Genomic DNA, 18,810 nt, shown 5'->3' on the forward strand with positions numbered 1-18,810 from the left:
GTATGTATGTATGTATGTATGTATGTATGTATGTATGTATGTATGTATGTATGTATGTATGTATGTATGTTGGAATGTTGCTGTCTAGGTGAGGGAAATGCATGATAGTAAATTTGATATCATATTTCTTGTCGTACAGTATTGTGGAAAGGTTACCATACGAGTCAAGTTCGATAAAAAAAAAGATACTGAGAAGAACTCGATGGCCTATGAACGGGCCACAGTTACAAAAATTGTGACAACTTAGCTCGCTTAGTCTTTTTAAGGTTAGGGACTTAACAAGGTTACAAGATGTCGTACTTTATGAGCTCGAATTACATCGAAGATTTACTGGATAAGGAGGACTCGTTTAATTTTGCGACGTAGTGGGAACATAATCATGAAGTCATATGTATGCTCAGTAACGCCGTTTCGGTTTTTTAACATTTTCCAACTTGAAAGTTTCATATATATCATGAATTAATTGATAATAAAAATTAATGCGGTTTCAATATTGTCAATTTCATCAGTTTCGGACTTACAGAATCTCGGATGTTGGACAGACACCAGCAATAGAGCGATACCAACATTGGAGGGAAAAGACGACAGACTTGATGGTTCTTACTCCTCAAGGAAAGACCCAATCACGAAGTGCAAGGAGGCTGCATTGTCACGAGGATATGCTATATTTGCTGTTCAAAATGGTGGATGGTGTGCATCGAGTGCAGATGCGGAAAATACGTATCAGAAGTACGGTCGGGCTGACAACTGTGCTGGAGATGGTGAAGGTGGTGCGGGGGCCAATCAGGTTTACAGAATACAGAATGTTCCTGGTAAGTCTTTATGTTTTGACAGTATCGGTAGCACTGAAAAAGAGGACCAAGGGAGATCGGCAGCATTTAATAGTTTTGAGTGGTCTTTCAAGTATTGCGACTACATTCAACCAGATGTGAACTAAATGTGCTCACGTGTTTTACAACAGTTTCATTAATAGTAGTACGCTTCACAGAATGTTGGGTATCCAGTAAACAGACTAGAAAATTTTAGCATTTACTTAACAGAACAACTTGACCTGCTAATGTGACCACTGAATGACGTGTTATATCCAAATGACTTGTACAGATTATGAGTTTGACAAAATTACAAACTTTGTTATCAAGAATTGAAATTGACTGCTGATGACTCGACATGTATTGACATTTATCAGACACTACTGGACGCATGAAATAATACAATATGACGTGAATTACTGCATACTTTTTGACTGTTGTTGTGTAAAACAATTGTACCTTTGACCTGTCTCATTTTAAAGTGACAAAACAACGAGCAAGAAAATGTTATGCAACATTTGCAGACCTCAGGATAATCACTAACCAAAAGACAAGAACAATGACAGTCATTGTATATTCTGACAGAAGTTCAATTGAGCGCACGACGTGGAGTGGAATACAAACTACTAATAAGTGTATACGGTCTACTACCAGAGTAACTATCTCTGACGAGGATTTATTGTATTGTAATTTTCAATATTCATGTCAATAAACCCAATTCATACCAATATGATCGACACCCATGTGAGGCGTGTAATAATAACAATCAGATATATTTTACATCATAATATGTAGCAGGTTTGATCGACTTTCGCACAGTATCTCAGAGTTAAATCACAAATTTCAAAAGTGTATTTAATATGTAAATGAGCTAATTATTCACTTGACAAGCCCATTGCTTCTTAGTACAATTAAATATTTATCAGATCAGTGCTTCACGAACTCTACAACGTGGTGAGCGGTCTCAGTCAGAAAAATGTAACAACTTAGCCGGCTATTGAACCACTCTTTTTTGGGAGTGGAGATTTAGCCGACTGGTTCTGTCTCTGGCCTCTCAGCTAGGCGACTGATGCCGTATGTTGTGGGTTCGAACCCGATTGAAAACTATCCGTATTTTCTATCCTGGGTTGGTAACACTGCTGGTGGACAGAATTGTCCCCGAGGTTATCGTTCGCCCAGTTAAAGCGATGAAATTCGTTTCTTCGCTTCGATGTAGTGTGTATGTGCGATGTATGATAGTGAGCATGCGTGCGTGAGTGCTTCACGAACTCTACAACGTGTTGAGCGGTCTCAGTCAGAAAATGTAACAACTTAGCCGGCTATTGAACCACTCTTTTTTGGGAGTGGAGATTTAGCCGACTGGTTCTGTCTCTGGCCTCTCAGCTAGGCGACTGATGCCGTATGTTGTGGGTTCGAACCCGATTGAAAACTATCCGTATTTTCTATCCTGGGTTGGTAACACTGCTGGTGGACAGAATTGTCCCCGAGGTTATCGTTCGCCCAGTTAAAGCGATGAAATTCGTTTCTTCGCTTCGATGTAGTGTGTATGTGCGATGTATGATAGTGAGCATGCGTGCGTGAGTGCTTCACGAACTCTACAACGTGTTGAGCGGTCTCAGTCAGAAAATGTAACAACTTAGCCGGCTATTGAACCACTCTTTTTTGGGAGTGGAGATTTAGCCGACTGGTTCTGTCTCTGGCCTCTCAGCTAGGCGACTGATGCCGTATGTTGTGGGTTCGAATCCGATTGAAAACTATCCGTATTTTCTATCCTGGGTTGGTAACACTGCTGGTGGACAGAATTGTCCCCGAGGTTATCGTTCGCCCAGTTAAAGCGATGAAATTCGTTTCTTCGCTTCGATGTAGTGTGTATGTGCGATGTATGATAGTGAGCATGCGTGCGTGAGTGCTTCACGAACTCTACAACGTGTTGAGCGGTCTCAGTCAGAAAAATGTAACAACTTAGCCGGCTATTGAACCACTCTTTTTTGGGAGTGGAGATTTAGCCGACTGGTTCTGTCTCTGGCCTCTCAGCTAGGCGACTGATGCCGTATGTTGTGGGTTCGAATCCGATTGAAAACTATCCGTATTTCTATCCTGGGTTGGTAACACTGCTGGTGGACAGAATTGTCACCGAGGTTATCGTTCGCCCAGTTAAAGCGATGAAATTCGTTTCTTCGCTTCGATGTAGTGTGTATGTGCGATGTATGATAGTGAGCATGCGTGCGTGAGTGCTTCACGAACTCTACAACGTGTTGAGCGGTCTCAGTCAGAAAAATGTAACAACTTAGCCGGCTATTGAACCACTCTTTTTTGGGAGTGGAGATTTAGCCGACTGGTTCTGTCTCTGGCCTCTCAGCTAGGCGACTGATGCCGTATGTTGTGGGTTCGAATCCGATTGAAAACTATCCGTATTTTCTATCCTGGGTTGGTAACACTGCTGGTGGACAGAATTGTCACTGAGGTTATCGTTCGCCCAGTTAAAGCGATGAAATTCGTTTCTTCGCTTCGATGTAGTGTGTATGTGCGATGTATGATAGTGAGCATGCGTGCGTGAGTGCTTCACGAACTCTACAACGTGTTGAGCGGTCTCAGTCAGAAAAATGTAACAACTTAGCCGGCTATTGAACCACTCTTTTTTGGGAGTGGAGATTTAGCCGACTGGTTCTGTCTCTGGCCTCTCAGCTAGGCGACTGATGCCGTATGTTGTGGGTTCGAATCCGATTGAAAACTATCCGTATCTGTAGCAAGTTTCATGAAATGTGTTGTAATTTTGGAGTAATATCATTAATTACAAAGTTCATTAAATATGCAAATGAACCCTTAATTAACTTCACACAACTAAATGTTTTACACCACAATTAGATATCAGTCGGATCAGTATCTGCAGCAGATTTCATCACATATGTGTCGTTATGTAGGAGTTATATGACTAATTACAAAACTTCATAAAATATGCAAATGAGCTATTTGTTAACTTGTCACTGCCAAATGCTTCTCAGTACAATTACATATTTATTAGATCAATGTCTGTACCAAATTTCATTGACTTGGGTGCCATTATTTCAGACTCTTATACCTAATCACAAAGTTCATTAAATAGGCACATGAATCCTTAATTAACTTGACACTAGTAATTGCCTTACACCACAGTTAAATATCAGTCAGATAAGTATCTGTAGCAGAATTCATCAAATTTGGTGCAGTTATATCCGAGTTATATGACTAATTATAAAACTTCACAAAATGTGCAAATGCGCTATTTATTAACTTGACACTACCCAGTGCTTCTAAGTATACTTAGATATATATCATTTGTTGCACGTATCATCAAGTTTGGTGCAGGAATTTCGGAGTAATGTCACTAATAACAAAAGTTCATTAAATATGCAAATGAACCGATAACTGATATGACATTCACAGTATCATCATAATGTTCTGAGATTGTCATCTGTGAAAGGTTTCATGAAATTTTGTGCAGTATTTTATTGATATATGTCTAGACTGTCATTACCGTCTCCATAGGGAAACCATTATACGGAAAAATGATATTGCATAACTTCATCAATATGAAAGCCACACTAACCAAAATCTAATCAGTTCTTGCAAGTAGCACATGGTACCTGTGAACCAAATCTGACCTGAATCTGTTCAGGCATTTTTAAGTTATCGTGTAAACAGTCAGACAGACACACACACGGACAGACAGACAGACATCGCTATGACATTAGCCCACGTGTGTGAACACATGAGCTAAAAATACTGGTGAGGGATGCTTTGGGAATTGTGATTGAAATCCCATTGTTTTCACATTCGCCCTCAATACCCTAAAAAAATATCAAATCCCCCATCTATATGATAAAAAATTTTCCAGTACTCAAAAAAATCTGTCATATAGATAAACATTTATAGTAATGTACGCGCAGAAAAAATAAAACATGTATCGCACACTGGCAGTTCTGCACACATATGTTCGACACTACTTTTATTATTATTTCTTTTTCAATAATATGTCAATTTGTCAATGATGTGTCAATTTGCAATGAGGTTTTACAAACTCAAAGATCTTTTTACTTTTGAATGAATGAATGAATGAATGAATGAATGAATGAATGAATGAATGAATGAATGAATGAATGAATGAATGAATGAATGAATGAATGAATGAATGAATGAATGAATGAATGAACCGATTTTCAAAGCACTCTATGGAAAGTGCATTAAATAATTTAGTGGCTTTAAAATTTTCACTTGGTATATTTATTTACAGACACTAGGTTGTGCATTTACATGCACTCAATTCGCGGAAGTGCGTTATTACTATTTCCAGATTGTTATTTCTTATTCCTGCATTATTTAACTTCTTTCCACATTGAACTATCTTCAGACAATTTACAGTTGTTTTAAATTTTTCTGATTGAGCATTCATATATCTAGTCATTGTTGGGTTCTTTTGGTCAATATCACACCCCATGCTACTACATCATCTTCTTCTTGCCAACAACTCTATGCCAAAAACAAATTGCCTGACCAGGTCACACACTGGATAAGCTACAACGTCATTGATGATATTTGTTTACATCTTATCATATTCAGTACACATTTTACCAACACAATCTGCACACGTGCCATGTATACTTATATTGGCGATTTGCATATAGTTGCATTTCAGCCAAGCTATAAATTGTAATATCATTATACAATAATACTGCTACATATTCACACTCAAGCTGTGTGAACAAACCAAAAGCGTTTAAACATGAATAAAGAAATTAACTGCAAAAATGACGTTGATAGACGATAGGATGTTGCAAAAGGATATACGTCTAGCATACCAACTCACATCTTGGTCACTGTCTATAGACATTTTATTCACTACAAGATGAGAAATACAGGTAGAAGTAAACTGTTGAAACATACAATGACATGTATTTTTTGTACACCATAGTCACTACCACTTTGTTGATGCATATGTTGTCTCTTCTGGCCACAGTGTATTGCAATTGCATGTGTAGCTGGTCTTTGATGTGTTGCTCTTCGGCTTGATCGTGTGAATAAGTAAGTTTCGCTGGCGTGATTGTTGTATTACCCAAACTGAGACTTCTCCAACGACATCAGAGTCAAATATATCTCTGTCACTGTGACTGTGACTGTCACTGCCGGTATGCAGTGACAGTGACACTGTCCGTAGGCAGTAGCTGTATTAACTTTGATCATTTTGACAATATTTTTGTTCGGTTTATAAACTGCATTCTTGTTCTACTCTGTGCAGCATGTTGAGCTATCCAGTATTCAGCTTGCCAACACAGCCAGTGTGTGTGAGTTGTGCATTTGTATCATTCACAAATAAATTTGAGTCTTGATTCTTCTTTAATTACGAGCAATAGTGTATTGGGACTTTTGTCCACATACTGGGTATTTTGTTTGAACATGTGTAGAGTGACATCAAGAAACTGTATTTGACACATTCCATAGAAATATCTTAAACATATTATGAACAGTTGCAGATTCTGTCCCGTTACAAGGTCTACTTGTTGTTTTTCTCATGGCAATTTAATGGTATTCATATTATGTTAGATTTTTTCGAAAATGAAAGTCACAAAATGTGATAAATGGTTCAAAATTTTGTATAATTATTACTAACATTAAAACCGTTGGATGACATAAAATGTTATGCATCTTTTAATGAATTACCTACCATACTATGCAATCCGAAAATGTAAACTAAATATAGCGTACCAAAATATTTTAAGATCTCTCTTCATGCCCAGAGTCAATTCCTTCTTCATAATCCTAGGATTTTCAATCCCCAACGTATTCATCCAGCACTCCTCAACAGTATTTGTGAATACAACCTAAGCATGTTAAGGCATACCGTCAATTGAGACTACAAGTTGAGTAAAGCAATTCATCCTTTCAGCTCCTGGCCTAGAAAATCTTGGGTGTTGGACAGATACCCGTGACAGAGCAATACCGACATTAGAGAGAAAAGATGACATACTTGATGGCAACTACCGTTCAAGAGAAGAACCAATCAGAAAGTGTAAGGAAGCTGCACTGTCACGTGGATTTAGTGTATTTGCAATTCAAAATGGCGGATGGTGTGCATCAAGTGAGAATGCTGAGGATACTTTCAGAAAGTATGGTGAATCAGACAACTGCAAGGATGATGGTGAGGGTGGCAAATGGGCCAACCAGGTCTACAAGATACCCATCACAGATCGTAAGTCTTTCTTTCCGCTGAGTTGCTTGAAGTTAATAAACATGAAAGGATGCAATAACCTGCCAGATGAGCCTCATTTCCTGTGTTAGTTTACACAGTCACGTTAATTCTTCGCAAGCTTTTCACTACAATACCCTTCATGACTTAGACATATGCAATTTAAAGAAGACAAAGTGAATAATACTTATAGATGTGACCATACTAAAATATTTTAAATCGTAAGTATTCTTTTCGCATAAAAAAATTCCTTGATCAAGCCAACATTGTCATAGCACATGAATACATGGTCAGCTAATGTTTTGTCTGAAATATAAAAGTAGTAAAGGACATTTTCTTTGATAGAGACAAAATGTTCCAGTGATGTGTGGATCATCGACTATTAATTGTCTTTATGAAATCTCACAACGTATCATTAGAAAATATCATGCTAACGTTACCAGGCAACACTTGTAGTCTTTCAAAGAGAAGCCATTAGCAAAGAAAAACTACTAATATAGAATGGTATTATACAAAATGGTTATTGTCTCATCTATGGCAGAACTGGAAGATCTTGGATGCTGGAAAGACACAAGCAATAGAGCTATAGCAACGTTAGAAGGGAAGGATGAGCGACTGGATGGTAACTACGTTGAAAGGGAAGATGCCATTACAAAGTGTAGAGATGCTGCACTTTCACGTGGTTTCTCAGTCTTTGCAATACAGCATGGCGGATGGTGTGCATCCAGTATCATTGCTGAAGACACATACAAGAAATACGGAGAAGCTGACAACTGTGCCGATGACGGTGAAGGTGGAGCAGGGGCCAATCAGGTTTACAGAATACCAAATGGCCCTGGTACGTAATTTGTGGTTATCCTAATACGTTTAAAGCCGCATTTCTTCACAATGGAAAGAAAATTGACGAACAGAAATGTATGAACTGTAATGATATAAGATATAAGGCAAAGGTGTAGATAATATCATGTACTGGCGCATATGTTATATTGTTCTTCTTTTATGTACTTACCCTGAAAATGAACCATACTGTGATTAAAACGATTTCATTAATTCATGCAACACTATTTTTCGGCCTGTAATTTTGTCTATTATAGACAAGTAGATATTATTTGATTCCTTTCGCCGGGTTAATATAGTGGATATTGATCGATTTTCATGTCATTATAGATTATTCCAGATACTCTTTGAAAATTAAATGCTAAAGATAGCACTTACTTTCGAATGTTTTATGGTTTATATGGCCTAAAACATTTCACCAGTAGACTCTAAGTGATGACGATAGTTAGAGATTATTACCGAGTAATGTCTATTTCTGTGTTGTAACAGATTGGGTGTCATTTTTGCTGCTTCATACTGATACTGCAAGCAACAGGCGATATTAGTGATAACCAATTTACCGTATGTTAATAATTTTCAAATTATAGAAAAAATTTAATTTGTTAGTGCTCTACTTTCATTGCATCACACGCAAATAAGGAAATATGTATGAAACAACCTCAAACTATAGATATACGATGTTCCCACTGTGGAAACCACACATGACAACTTCCCAACCTCTCTTTCAACACCATAAGAAAAGATTATTGGACCTATAGCATGGCGGCGGGAAGAACTATTTATGGTCCGATAAAATGTCGCAATCGTTATCTCTCTAAAAATTTCCTCTATTTCAAAGTAATCCCGCTTTCGATCGCACGAAATGGTCGGAAAGTTGAGAGTGTTGAGCAAATTTTTAGTTTTTTAATGGATTATTACGCGCGCAACGTCACATTTTTAGGGCGAGGGCTCACTAAATGTTGCAAGTAGGAGGTATTACATTACGGCCAAAACATTGGACTCTGTGCCTGAGGGCAGATGACCAATTTTCCGACATAAGGAGGACGAATGGTCTCCTGCCTTGGCGGTACGTGGTTCTTTGTTTTGGTCAGATGTTTTTTATTACATGCCTCTCTTACTAATTTTCACTCGTTGTTGGTTCTGATGCAAATAACAATAATAAGTTCTGTTTCCAAGAAAGCCGAAAATTAGTAAGACAATGGAATGATTTCATCATTGAATGCGCAGGAATACATTTGAACTACTGTTATGCATTGTGTATTGTATGACATTGTATAATTTTTGTAAGACTGGCTTTTTTATGTAAAGAATATCATTACATGACTACGCTGCTAAGGCTGAGTTGAATAGTTGCTTTTCACTTAATGCAGTCAAATAACGATTATGCGGCCTGCTACATCATCAACAAGGATCATTGAATGCTACGTGGTTTGCCACATTCAAAATATGAGGCATAAAATATTAGGAGAGAGGTGTAGAATTTTCACTTGGGCTTTTATAAGAAACTTAAAAGATTTAACTTACTTTTCCTGTATTTAGCTATCCAAAATATTCTTGTTGTCATATATTTATGAGCCTATAAAATTTTATTTCGCCATCATCACATCGTAAGCTTACGGTGAAAGCAGGCTGGAGAACACTCAAAATATAGTGATGTCTACGTGAATATCTAGACGTTTATCATAATAAGTAAATGCTTGACTTTTAATGAAAAACGTCACCAGGACGGGGCGATATGGGCACAGGTATATGGTAATAGAAAATGTGATAACAGTCGTTAACCGTACCATGATACAACTTTCATATACCACTGTGACAATAATAAAAAAAATGCATGTGGAAAAGGTCTGCCGAAGCGACTATGACATCTCTGGCTTATTTCCAATTGTTAAAGTCTTAAAGGAAAGTGATTTTGTAAGATAATTTAACCCGTCCGTTTAACTACTAAGCATTTCACCGTTTGATATGACATTTCATGTAATCACACTTGATGCCATACGACATTAAATCAAAACAGTCTTGATATGATGTCCTACATATGAAAAGAATAAAGCTAAATAGGGGGAACAGCAATGACGAGTAATAATTTCTTCTATATATTTCGCCATTTTTAATGAATAATTATTCAACGTCTAAATCTGAATTCGGAATCACTCTCATTCTTTAAGCAACCCTTTTCACCATCATAATTGATAATATTTGAATCTCGTCAGCTGCGGATTTGGAGAATCTCGGATGCTGGAAAGACACCAGTAACAGAGCGATACCAACATTGGAGGGAAAAGACGACCGACTTGATGGTTCTTACCCTTCAAGGAAAGATCCAATCAGGAAGTGCAAGGAAGCTGCATTGTCACGTGGATATACGACATTTGCTGTTCAAAATGGTGGATGGTGTGCATCGAGTGCAGACGCAGAGAACATCTATAAAAAGTACGGTCGGGCTGACAACTGTGCTGGAGATGGTGAAGGTGGTGCGGGGGCCAATCAGGTTTACAGAATACAGAATGTTCCTGGTAAGTCTTTATGTTTGACATTATCGGTAGCACTGAAAAAGAGGACCGAGGGAGATCGGCAGCTTTTACCAGTTCTGAGTGGTCTTTCAAGTATTGCGACTACATTCAACCAGATGTGAACTAAATGTGCTCACGTGTTTTACAACAGTTTCATTAATAGTAGTACGCTTCACAGAATGTTGGGTATCCAATAAACAGACTAGAACATTTCAGCATTTACTCAACAGAACAACTTGACCTGCTAATGTGACCACTGAATGACGTGTTATATGCAAATGACTTGTACAGATTATGAGTTTGACAAAATTAGTTATCAAGAATTGAAATTGACTGCTGATGACTCGACATGTATTGACATTTATCAGACACTACTGGACGCATGAAATAATACAGTATGACATGAATTACTGCGTACTTTTGAATGTTATGAAGTTGTGTAAAACAATTGTACCGTTGAGCTGTCTCATTTTAAAGTGGCAAAACAACCAGCAAGGAAATGTTATGCAACATTTGCAGACCTCAGGATAACCAAAACACAAGAAAAAAGACAGGCATCGTATATTCTCACAGAAGTTCAATTGATCGCACGACGCGGAGTGGAATACAGACTACTGATAAGTGTATACGGTCTACTACCAGAGTAACTATCTCTGACGAGGATTTATTGTATTGTAATTTCAATATTCATGTCAATAAACCCGATTCTTGCCAATATAATCGACACCCGTGTGAGGCGTGTAATAAGAACAATCAGATATATGTTATATCATAATATGTAGCAGGTTTGATCGACTTTCGCACAGTATCTCAGAGTTAAATCACAAATTTCAAAAGTGTATTTAATATGTAAATGAGCTAATTATTCACTTGACACGCCCATTGCTTCTTAGGACAATTAAATATTTATCAGATCAATATCTGTAGCAAGTTTCATCAAATGTAATGTAATTTTGGAGTAATATTACTAATTACAAAGTTCATTAAATATGAAAATGAACTTCACACAACTAAATGTTTAACACCACAATTAGATATCTGTCGAATCAGTATCTGCAGCAGATTTCATCACATATGTGCCGTTATGTAGGAGTTATATGACTAATTACAAAACTTCATAAAATATGCAAATGAGCTATTTGTTAACTCGACACTGCCAAATGCTTCTCAGTACAATTAGATATTTATCAGTTCAATATCTGTACCAGATTTCACTGACTTGGGTGCCATAATTTCAGACTCTTATACCTAATCACAAAGTTCATTAAATATGCAAATGAACCCTTAATTAACTTGACACTAGTAATTGCTTTCCACCACAGTTAAATATCAGTCAGATAAGTATCTGTAGCAGAATTCATCTAATTTGGTGCAGTTATATCGGAGTTATATGACTAATTATAAAACTTCACAAAATATGCAAATGAGCTATTTATTAACTTGACACTACCCAATGCTTCTAAGTATAATTAGATATATATCAGATCAATATTTGTTGCACGTATCATCAAGTTTGGTGCAGGAATTTCGGAGTAATGTCACTAATAACAAAAGTTCATTAAATATGCAAATGAGCAGATAACTGACATGACATTCACAGTATCATCATAATGTTCTGAGATTGTCATCTGTGAAAAGTTTCATGAAATTTTGTGCAGTATTTATTGATATATGTCCAGACTGTCATTACCGTCTCCACAGGGAAACCATTGTACGGAAAAATGATATTGCATTACTTCATCAATATGCAAGCCACACTAACCAAAATCTAATCAGTTCTTGCAAGTAGCATATGGTACCTGTGAACCAAATCTGACCTGAATCTGTTCAGGCGTTTTTAAATTATCGTGTAAACAGTCAGACAGACACACACACGGACAGACAGACAGACATCGCTATGACATTAGCCCACGTGTGTGAACACATGAGCTAAAAATACTGGTGAGGGATGCTTTAGGAATTGCGATTGAACCCATTGTTTTCACATTCGCCCTCAATACCCTAAAAAAATATCAAATCCCCCATCTATATGATAAAATATTTTCCAGTACTCAAAAAAATCTGTCATATATCTAAACATTTATAGTAATGTACAGGCAGAAAAAATAATACATGTATCGCGCACTGGCAGTTCTGCGCACATATGTTCGACACTATATTTTTATGACACGCATAAATATTCTATATGGTTATAGGAATGTTGTCAGCATTTTGTATTCCTAAGAAAATGGCCTCACGTGATATTGACATGTTGCATTTTCTGATGGATCATAAGAGATTAGATTATCCAGTCATTTCTAACGAGCATAGCATCTGTTTAAACAGTCAAAGCAAGACAATGCCGGTTAATGCGTGCTTGGGAATGTGACAGAGAGTGGATCTCAGGAAATTGTAAAGGGAATAAGTATTGAGACGAAGTGTTGTCTTGGAGGTTACTATCTGTCAGGTTGATTACTACCAGTCAATGTTAAAAGACAGTTACATTTTTATTTTATAGTTAATTTAACCATAATAGCGTATTCCACATCATATTTACCCTGATGAGTTGGACATCAAAGAAACAGCAGAGGGTAGGAACTCTGCTTCATATACTGATCTGTTCCTACAAGTGGGTACTAATGGGCTACACACTAAGCTGTATGACAAAAGGGATGATTCGATTTTGAAATCATAGATTATCCCTACTTGTCAAGTAATATTCCATCTGCACCTGCTTATGCTGTGTACGTGTCTCAACTTCACAGGTATTGTAGGGCTTGTGATTCCTACACTGATTTTCAACTGAGACACAGCTCATTGGCATCAAAATTACTGAGACAAGGATACACAACAAAAAGACTCGTTAGGACTTTCAAAAAGTTCTACGGTCGATATGATGACACTGTGGCCAAATATGACACCTCGGTCACTCAAATGATTAACGACAGCATTCCCGGCTTTGACTTATTACAGTGATTCATATCCTGTATCTTTTCATACTATATTTAGACACTTTTAGGACCAATCCTGACGGATGTAGCATGCTAGCAGGGTAGGCTTACCCTTTCCGGACACCTGGTACCACCACTAATTATCAGTGGTTCAGGATGGTCCTACTTAAATTTGTAAATCACAATTGTCCCATGGACCTGGTAATATATTACCTTGAATGGAAATGATTATTGGACCAGTTTAATGTCATATTCCTTTACAACGTATTCTCATTGATTAGACTGTTTTTATTTCTTTTAAACTTACCATGGGTTGGTCATCGTTCATAGAGTTTCACCCGTACACAGCATATCATAAGGTATTCCACACGAACGTGCTATAGCCTCTGAAAAAGCCCAGTGTGTAAGCCTGATGGCATTTTCATAGCATTTTTTTCTTATCAAATTTTGCAAAATTTCGGCACATACCTCATTATTTCAAGGTAACTATTTCTTCCCGATCACTCCTGTGAGTTTCAAAGTCATACGAACGAAAACGAGTGAAAATTTAGACGGAAAGATCGAGCATCAGGAACTCTTGAGAATAGTTACTTTTTTATCAGTTAATATTTTATCGTTTCACGTCATTTTTTTCTAATTCAATCATTTGTTGACCTATAAAAACTGAACGATATTTAGTGATCTTTAGAACGGACGATAGTGGGTAGCTGCCGTTGGGAGTTTACGGCTGGCAATTTATGAAATTTATGAATGAACATTCTCAACGATCTTGTAATTTATTACATGCCTCGGTGTGAGTGCAAATCAGTGCATTGATTTGAATAGAAACATCCGGGATGTTAGCGGGCCGGTGAACGATGTACTGGCCAGTTTTCATGGTTACCGGGTCCAGCGAAGCCTTTCTACGTTTTCGACGTCAAAGTAGGTGCTTAACGCTAGATGTAAATATCCATGCGCGCACTGCTATTTTGACTTTCGTAAAAATCTGTTTGATGCTGTTCGATAACGGTAACTAAATTAATGTAACTAAATATCATATAGCATTAAATGTTATTGCCTGAATACATGGGTTTATGTGCCCTCGCAGCAGGAGACAATTTGTCACCTGCTCTCGGCACATAATATAGTAATGCTTGATATGTGTTTTGTTGCTTTTTCTGGTTTATTTGTTGTTTGTGAACGAAATTGTTTTAGACTTACGTTAATTGTTTTTAAGTTCCTTTCCATCATCAATTACTAGCAAGTTTTAAACCGGCCTCAGTCACTTAAATATGTTATTTTATCACATTTTCGTAGACGTAAAGAGATAATTAAGTCGAGCACATCACAAAGATTGCAAAAATATGCCAAATTTTGTATTTTGTCTGTCATTTTAAAATTTTTCCTCTGACAACCTTGAACCACGCTTGTGGAGGGAATGTGGTTGAACAAACTGCAATGTTTGAATATTTAAACTCAAAGAGTAAATTCCCCTTGGTCACAGATTAAATTATTTGATGAAAAGAAGTTACTTTTAAACACTTTTAGTATCACATTCTTTACAGGGTCATGTAGACCTATTCTCGGTAAAAAGTGTCTATTAAAAAGTAATTCCATCAATTTTTATTTCTTTTTCAATAATATGTCAATTTGCCACGAGGTTTTACAAACTCAAAGATCTTTTTTACTTTTGAATGAATGAATGAATGAATGAATGAATGAATAATTGAATGAATGAATGAATGAATGAATGAATGAACCGATTTTCAAAGCACTCTATGGAAATTGCATTAAACAATTTAGTGGCTTTAAAATTTTCACTTGGCATATTTATTTATAGACACCAGGTTGTGCATTTTACATGCACTCAGATCGCGGAAGTGCGTTATTACTATTTCCAGATTGTTATTTCTTATTCCTGCATTATTTAACTTCTTTCCACATTGAACTATCTTCAGACACTTTACAGTTGTTTTAAATTTTTCTGATTGAGCACTCATATATCTAGTCATTGTTGGATTCTTTTGGTCAATATCCCACCCCATGCCACTACATTATCTACTCCTTGCCAACAACTGTATGCCAAAAACCAATTGCCTGACCAGGTCACACACTGGATAAGCTACAACGTCATTGATGATATTTGTTTACATCTTATCATATTCAGTACACATTTTACCAACACAATCTGCACACGTGCCATGTATACTCATATTGGCGATTTGCATATGGTTGCATTTCAGCCAAGCTATAAATTGAAATATCATTATACAATAATACTACTACATATTCACACTCAAGCTGTGTGGACAAACTTAAAGCGTTTAAACATGAATAAAGGAATTAACTGCAAAAATGACGTTGATACATGATAGGATGTTGCGTAAGGATATCAAGTCTAGCATACCAACTCACATCTTGGTCACTGTCTACAGACATTTTATTCACTAAAAAATGAGAAATACAGGTAGCCGTATAGGAATAGAAGTAAACTGTACAAGAATACAAGGACATGTATTTTTTGTACACCATAGTCACCACCACTTTGTTGATGCATATTTTGTCTCTTCTGGCCACAGTGTATTGCATGTGTAGCTGGTCTTTGATGTGTTGCTCTTCGGCTTGATCGTGTGTATAAGTACGTTTCACTGGCGTGATTGTTGTATTACCCAAACTGAGACTTCTCCAACGACATCAGAGTCAAATATATCTCTGTCACTGTGACTGTCAATGTCACTGCCGGTATGCAGTGACAGTGACACTGTCCGTAGGCAGTAGCTGTATGATCATTTTGATCATTTTGACAATATTTTTGTTCGGTTTATAAACTGCATTCTTGTTCTACTCTGTGCAGCATGTTGAGCTGTCCAGTATTCAGCTTGCCAAACAGCCAGTGTGTGTGATTTGTGCATTTGTATCATTCACAAATAAATTTCAGTCTTGATTTAAAATTTATATTTCTTTAACCTGAGTGGACAGTCCTGCTGGTGGATATTTACTTGTCCCCGAGGCTGTCTGATAGCTCAGTATAAAGCTTCGTGCTTTTCCGATTACTATATGTGTGTGTACTGTGTACTGTGTCTGTGTGTCGTCTGCTCCACGCACACCGTGTTGCTCGGTTGCGCACAGAATTGCAACATCTAAGTCGGTTACTGTGACCAACTCTTTTTGGGTTGGAAGCAGTGGCCGACTGGTTTTGTGTGAGGCCTAGCAGCTAGGCGATGTTGCCGTGAGTGTGTGGGGGTTCGAATCCCGTTTGGGTTATAGTAAAATCTATATTCTTCTTTAATTATGAGCAATAGTGTACCGTAGACTTTTGTCAACATACTGGGTATTTTGTTTCAACATGTGTAGGGTGACATCAAGAAACTAATTGACACATTCCATAGAAATATTTTAAAAATATAATGAACAGTTGCAGATTCTGTCCCGTTACAAGGTCTACTTGTTGTTTTTCTCATGGCAATTTAATGGCATTCATATTATGTTAGATTTTTTCGAAAATGAAAGTCACAAAATGTGATAAAATGGTTCAAAATTTTGAATAATTATTACTAACATTAAAACCGTTGGATTACATAAAATGTTATGCATCTTTTAATGAATTACCTACCATACTATGCAATCCGAAAATGTAAACAAAATATAGCGTACCAAAATATTTAAAGATCTCTCTTCATGCCCAGAGTCAATTCCTCCTCCATAATCCTAGAATTTTCAATATCAATGCCCAACATAGTCATCCAGCACCCCTCACCAGTATTTGTGAATACAACCAAAGCATGTTAAGGTATACTATCAATTGAGACGACAAGTTGAGTAGAGTAATTCATCCTTTTAGCTCCAGGCTTAGAAAATCTCGGATGTTGGAGAGATACCCGTGACAGAGCAATACCGACATTAGAGAGAAAAGATGACATACTTGATGGCAACTACCGTTCAAGAGAAGAACCAATCAGAAAGTGTAAGGAAGCTGCACTGTCACGTGGATTTAGTGTATTTGCAATTCAAAATGGCGGATGGTGTGCATCAAGTGAGAATGCTGAGGATACTTTCAAAAAGTATGGTGAATCAGACAACTGCAAGGATGATGGTGAGGGTGGCAAATGGGCCAACCAGGTCTACAAGATACCCATCACAGATCGTAAGTCTTTCTTTCCGCTGAGTTGCTTGAAGTTAATAAACATGAAAGGATGCAATAACCTGCCAGATGAACCTCATTCTCAGTGTTAGTTTACACAGGCACGTTAATTCTTCGCAAGCTTTCGACTACAATACCCTTCATGACTTAGACATATGCAATTTAAAGAAGACAAAGTGAATAATACTAATAGATGTGACCATGCTAAAATATTTCGTAAGTATTCTTTTCGCATAAAAAATAAATTCCCTGATCAAGACAACATTGTCATAGCAGATGACTACATGGTCAACTAATGTTTTGTCTGAAATATAAAAGTAGTAAATGACATTTTCTTTGATAGAGACAAAATGTTCCAGTGATGTGTGTATCATCGACTATTAATTGTCTTTATGAAATCTCACAACGTATCATAAGAAAATATCATGCTCACGTTACCAGGCAACACTTGTAGTCTTTCAAAGAGAAGCCATCAGCAAAGAAAAACTACTACTATAGAATGGTATTATACTAAATGGTTATTGTCTTCATCTATGGCAGAACTGGAAGATCTTGGATGCTGGAAAGACACGAGCAATAGAGCTATAGCAACGTTAGAAGGGAAGGATGGGCGACTGGATGGATCCTATACAAAAAGGAGAGATCCTATCACAAAGTGTAGAGATGCTGCACTCTCGCGTGGTTTCTCAGTCTTTGCAATACAGCATGGCGGATGGTGTGCATCCAGTATCATTGCTGAAGACACATACAAGAAATACGGAGAAGCTGACAACTGTGCCGATGACGGTGAAGGTGGAGCAGGGGCCAATCAGGTTTACAGAATACCAAATGGCCCTGGTACGTAATTTTTGGTTATCCTAATACGTTTAAAGCCGCATTTCTTCACAATGGAAAGAAAATTGACGAACAGAAATGTATGAGCTGTAATGATATAAGATATAAGGCAAGGGTGTAGATAATAACATGTACTGGCGCATATGTTATATTGTTCTTCTTTTATGTACTTACCCCCTGAAAATGAACCATACTGTGATTAATACGATTTCATAAAGAGTGTTGAGCAAATTGTCAGTTTTTCAATGGATTATTACGCGCGCAACGTCACATTTTTAGGGCAAGGGCTCACTAAATGTTGCAAGTAGGAGGTATTACATTACGGCCAAAACATGGGACTCTGTGCCTGAGGGCAAATGACCAATTTTCCGACATAAGGAGGACAAATGGTCTCCTGCCTTGGCGGTACGTAGTTCTTTGTTTTGGTCTGATGTTTTTATTACATGCCTCACTTACTAATTTTCACTCGTTGTTGGTTCTGATGCAAATAACAATCATAAGTTCTGTTTCCAAGAAAGCCGAAAATTAGTAAGACAATGGAATGACT

At 37.2% G+C, this 18,810-nt stretch overlaps 1 protein-coding gene across 1 annotated transcript in view; it reads left to right on the forward strand.

The window, feature by feature from the left end:
* The window catches only part of LOC139140461 (uncharacterized), a 95,903-nt gene extending 77,559 nt beyond the window's left edge, over window positions 1-18,344 (forward strand). The window contains exons 5-6 of the mRNA XM_070709749.1: window positions 17,130-17,432; window positions 17,970-18,344. Coding sequence (XP_070565850.1) covers window positions 17,130-17,432; window positions 17,970-18,274 — 608 coding nt within the window. The 3' untranslated portion in view covers window positions 18,275-18,344. The remainder of the gene's footprint in view (window positions 1-17,129; window positions 17,433-17,969) is intronic.
* Window positions 18,345-18,810: the final 466 nt, after the last annotated feature.

The sequence above is a fragment of the Ptychodera flava genome, chromosome 9 (genome assembly GCF_041260155.1).
Source record: "Ptychodera flava strain L36383 chromosome 9, AS_Pfla_20210202, whole genome shotgun sequence".
Classification (NCBI taxonomy): Eukaryota; Metazoa; Hemichordata; class Enteropneusta; family Ptychoderidae; genus Ptychodera; species Ptychodera flava.